The sequence below is a fragment of the Fonticula alba genome, assembly GCF_000388065.1.
Source record: "Fonticula alba strain ATCC 38817 unplaced genomic scaffold supercont2.4, whole genome shotgun sequence".
Classification (NCBI taxonomy): Eukaryota; order Rotosphaerida; family Fonticulaceae; genus Fonticula; species Fonticula alba.
Genome location: NW_009242974.1, coordinates 107774 through 110218, shown reverse-complemented (window position 1 = coordinate 110218; position 2445 = coordinate 107774). Strand labels below are relative to the sequence as shown.

The window sequence follows — 2445 nt, the reverse complement described above, 5'->3', positions numbered from 1 at the left end:
CCCCCCGCCCCGCCCTCTCTCCCGCCCAGTTCTCCCCCCACCGCACTGTTCAACATGGCTCCCGCTACCCGCTCTGCCTTCGGCCTGGCCCTCATGGCCCTCCTGGCCCTCACCGCCATCGCCGCCGCCTCCGATGTTGTCGACCTCAACAAGGACAACTTCGACTCCGTCGTCAACGCCGAGGGTGCCACCTCCATGGTCGAGTTCTTCGCCCCCTGGTGCGGCCACTGCAAGCAGCTGGCTCCCAAGTACGAGGAGGCCGCCACCAAGCTCAAGGGCATCGCCACCATTGCCAAGGTCGACTGCACTGAGCAGACCGAGCTCTGCCAGAAGCACGGCATCCGCGGCTACCCCACCCTCAAGGTCTTCCGCAACAAGGGCGACAGCGTCGTCGACTACTCCGGTGCCCGTGAGGTCGATGCCCTGGTCTCTTTCATGAAGAAGTACGTTCTCTCCCCCCTCCCCGCGGCCGGCCCCGCCTTGCCTCGCTCCTCTCCTCCCCCGCCTGTGTCGCAAGGGTGTGTGTGGGGCGAGGGGCGCGCCGGCACCGTGGGCGCTCGGGCGTGTCTGTGCGTGCATTGCCCGAGGTGTGATGACTGACCTGCTCGTGCCATCGCGTGCTTCTCTCCCCCTCCCCCTTTCCCCTCCCCCGCTGCCGGGCCTCTGCCTCCGGCTGCGCTCGGCACCACAGGCAGGTCCTGCCCGCCGTCTCCACCTTCGAGAAGGCCGACGAGCTGACCAAGTTCATCGAGGACGACCGCGTCGTTGTTGTCGGCTTCTTCGAGGAGGGCGACGCCAAGGCCGCCAACTTCAAGAACGTCGCCGAGAAGCTGCGCGAGAAGATGTCCTTCGCTTCGACCACCTCGGCCGACCTGGCCAAGGCCCACGGCGTCACCGCCCCGGCTGTTGTCCTGTTCAAGAAGTTCGACGAGGGCAAGAACATCCTCCAGGGCTCGGACTTCTCCGTGGACACCGTCCAGAAGTTCGTCTCCGACAACTCGGTGGCCCTCATGGAGGACCTGAACCAGTCCAACTACCAGCACTTCGCCAGCTCCCCCCTGCCGATGGCCGTCCTGTTCGTCACCACCGACGAGCACCGTGCCACCCTCGGCAAGGGCGTCGAGGCCATCGCCAAGGAGCTCAAGGGCAAGATGAACTTCGTCTACCTCGATGCCACCAAGTATGGCGCCTTCGCCGAGGCCCTGAACCTCAAGCAGGAGTTCCCGGCCTTCGCCATCCAGGGCCAGAAGGGCGCCAAGTTCCCCCTGTCCCAGGATGCGGCCATCACCGCCGAGGCGATTGGCAAGCTGGCCAAGGGCATGCTCGATGGCTCTGTCACTCCCACCCTCAAGTCCGAGCCCATCCCCGAGAAGCAGGAGGGCCCGATCACCGTTGTCGTCGGCAAGACCTACGACTCGATCGTCAACGAGAAGGGCAAGGATGTCCTTGTGCAGTTCTACGCCCCCTGGTGCGGCCACTGCAAGAACCTCATCCCCATCTACGATGAGCTCGCCGGCGACCTGAAGTCCAACTCCAACATCGTCATTGCCAAGATGGACGCCACCGCCAACGACCTGCCCCTGGATGCCGGGTTCGAGATCCACGGCTTCCCCACCATCAAGCTGGTCACCGCCGACGGCAAGGTTGTGGACTTCAACGGTGAGCGCACCGTCGAGGGCTTCAAGAAATTCATCGAGGCCAACGGCACCGCCCCCAAGCCCGCCGCCGCCGCCGCCGCCGCCGAGGAGGAGAAGAAGGAGGAGAAGAAGGACGAGAAGAAGGACGAGGAGAAGAAGGACCACCACGCTCATGGTGACCTGTAAGCGCGCCAGGATGCCTCTTTCCTTTTCGCGTTGCTCCCCCGACCCTTTCCATGCCTCGCCCCCGCCCCCCCCCCCCCTGCTTGCCGCCTGCCGCTTGCGCCCGCGCATGTCCCCCCGTTCCCTCTGGGGGCCATGATGACCTCCCATCCTGGTGTTCTCGTCCGTGAGTGTGCGCGCGCGCCTGACACGCGCGCACACCCACCAAGAGGTGAATGTCAGGCGGAGGTCTCGGCGGTGGCGGCGGCGGCGGCGAGGGGGCGGGCGCGGGGGAAAGGCGACCGGCCACGCATGCAGAGGTGCATCGAGTGAAGGTCTACCTCCGAGGGAGAGCCTCTCCTTGCTTGTGAGCATGCGCGCTCCCTCCCGCCTCTCTCTCCCTCTCTCTGCCCCTGTCTCCCACCCACAGACCCAGTTTCTATCTGCCAAAATAAATGACCTTGTTCTATTACATGTGCGCGTGTCCGTCCAGGCTGGCCCTGGTTGTGTGCCTAGCATTGTGGTGGGAGGAGAGAGGCGGGGGACACGCTGAAGATGGTGGGTATTTTCCCCTCGCTGGTTGGTTCTCCCCGCGGCTCGCGGCCGGGCGCGCCGGGACTGGGGGCGTGCCCGTCTTCTCCCCGTG

At 65.6% G+C, this 2445-nt stretch overlaps 1 protein-coding gene across 1 annotated transcript; it reads left to right on the top strand.

The window, feature by feature from the left end:
• Positions 1–25: 25 nt before the first annotated feature.
• Positions 26–1823, top strand: H696_02569 (hypothetical protein; the record flags this gene model as incomplete). The annotated part of the gene is made up of 2 exons (XM_009496480.1): positions 26–443; positions 692–1823. Exons 1-2 carry the CDS (start codon positions 55–57, stop codon positions 1821–1823), a joined length of 1521 nt encoding a protein of 506 aa, XP_009494755.1. The 5' UTR covers positions 26–54.
• Between the last annotated feature and the right edge of the window lie 622 nt (positions 1824–2445).